This window comes from Austrofundulus limnaeus, unplaced genomic scaffold, assembly GCF_001266775.1.
Source record: "Austrofundulus limnaeus strain Quisiro unplaced genomic scaffold, Austrofundulus_limnaeus-1.0 Scaffold112, whole genome shotgun sequence".
NCBI lineage: Eukaryota > Metazoa > Chordata > Actinopteri > Cyprinodontiformes > Rivulidae > Austrofundulus > Austrofundulus limnaeus.
In genome coordinates this window covers 1,269,900-1,271,939 of record NW_013952514.1, presented here as the reverse complement: position 1 = coordinate 1,271,939, position 2,040 = coordinate 1,269,900, and the positions used below count along the sequence as shown (strand labels likewise).

At 45.5% G+C, this 2,040-nt stretch overlaps 1 protein-coding gene across 2 annotated transcripts in view; it reads left to right on the top strand.

Moving 5' to 3' along the window:
• The window catches only part of irx4a (iroquois homeobox 4a), a 6,746-nt gene extending 5,428 nt beyond the window's left edge, over nucleotides 1-1,318 (top strand). For both annotated transcript variants that reach the window (XM_014014258.1, XM_014014257.1), the window contains exon 6: nucleotides 122-1,318. In XM_014014258.1, coding sequence (XP_013869712.1) covers nucleotides 122-855 — 734 coding nt within the window. In that variant the 3' untranslated portion in view covers nucleotides 856-1,318. The remainder of the gene's footprint in view (nucleotides 1-121) is intronic.
• Nucleotides 1,319-2,040: the final 722 nt, after the last annotated feature.

The following is a 2,040-nucleotide window of genomic DNA, read 5'->3' as shown; positions in this document are numbered from 1 at the left end:
TAATTCATCACATATTGATGCATTTTTAATCAAATCCAGATTTAGTATTATTATTATTATTTTTCACTTGACACTAGTACATTCCAGTGACTTATTCTTTCTGTTTTCTGGTGTGCTGCAGAGACCAGAAGTCGGACGGATAAGGACCTCCAGCTGAGCGACCTGGAGGACTTTGAGGCGCTGGAGTCTGAGAGCTCTGAGTGCGAGCTGAAGCACCGGTACCACATGAACACGCACATGTCCACCGACTGCTCCGCCGAGCAGCTCATCAAGAGCGCCTCTCTGAAGCTCTCCATGCCCGTGCCCCTCGAGCAGGACTTGGGCAAAAGTTGTCTCAAGTCGAACCCGGAGGACTTCCAGGCGGAGAGCAGGCAGCAGCAGGTCAAGTCGTGTTATAATAATAACGGCGCGCAGCAGCAGCAGCAGCACCAGCTGTTGGACGGAAAGCCTCGGATCTGGAGTTTGGCCCAGACCGCCACGTCCCTGAACCAGACTGAATACCCGTCCTGCATGCTGCGGTGCCAGCCTCCGCCGCCTCCGCCCTCCTCCTCCTCCCTCACCCCGTCCCCCGCCGCCTCCTCCTCCCCAGCGGCCGGCCCGGACAGCAGCAGGCAGCAGGACTCGCCGGTCACGACGCTGAGGAACTGGGTGGACGGGGTTTTCCACGACCCCCTGTTCAGGCACAGCTCCGGTCTGAGCCAGGCTCTGAGCAGCAGCAGCAGCAACAACAGCACCGTGTCCTGGACCACGAACACCAAAGGCGCCATGCTGGATGCGGCAGTCTTGCAACAGCATCAGGACCCTCCAAAAGACATGAGCTTCCCAAAAACTGTCAACAAACTCTTTTGCTCCTAACAGAACCAAACGACACTTTTCAGACTTTTGTTGTTGACTGAAAATCAAGTGGAGAAACATGATCCCCTAATGTTTTTTTTTATTATTATTTTCTTAATTATTATTATTTTCGAACCAAAAACTGTTACATTGGATAGGAGCGGAGGGAAATAGCCGGACCATTTTTTTTAAATTTAATTTCTTCAAGGCACGCACAATTCCAATGACGATATGACTAACTTATCATTTGAAAACGTGGGATATAGGGGAAGAAATGTTGAGATCTACCGGGTTGTTTCTGTTCGAGCTTTCTTTAATATCCGCATGCAAATGTAACTGATTATTATTTAAGACTCAGCTAAAGAGAATCACTATTAAAAAGGAGAGGGAAAAAAAGTCACAAATGCACTGCTCTCTGAGGAAAGTGAATGGGAGCGTTTTGTTCACGTAAAATAAATAAATAAATAAAAAGCAGAGAACAGCGGTTGGGTGAAAGTTGCTGTCCGAGGTACTGAAATGCAAAAGAAGCAATTTTTGTTTCAGTTTTTTTTTATTTCTACCTAAAAATGCACGACTTTTAGATATTTTATAGAAACATCTTACCTGTATTCATCACTTAACCTATAATTTCTGACTAAAATTTACACTTTTTTTTTCTTGGTAGAAAATGTCCACTTTCGTAGTGACAGCTCGAAAATAAAGCAACACCCCACCCCTCCACAAGACAGACCAATATCAGTATCCAAGATCTGCCTCATTAATTCCTTCTAAACAGGATGTAATTGGGATGTTCGCAGTCATATTTCATGTCAAACTATTGATTTCTGCCCTCTCTTGCTTTGCTCCTTGCTGATAATATTGCTGAAACATCTCACATGGTCCACGATGCAGCTGTCAAAACGGGCTAAGTTTCATTTCCAAAACAAAGTCCACCCTCTCCATGCACTTATAAGTTCCCAGTTTCTAAGAAGAAGAAGAGAAAAAAAAAAAAAACAGCCTATGCTGATTCTAGTTCTGAAAAGTGAAAATATTTTTTAAGGCGCTCACGTCCGTCTAAAAGTGAAAAGGGCAAAGGAACTCAAATTAGTTGTTGTAGATAAAAGGGCAAAAAGAAAAGGAGTCAAGGGTACTTGACAGTAATGGCGAAAGTGGAGCTCTCGAGGGACCCTGTCTGTCCCGTGAGGGGCAGAGGGCGGGGGTGGGTGG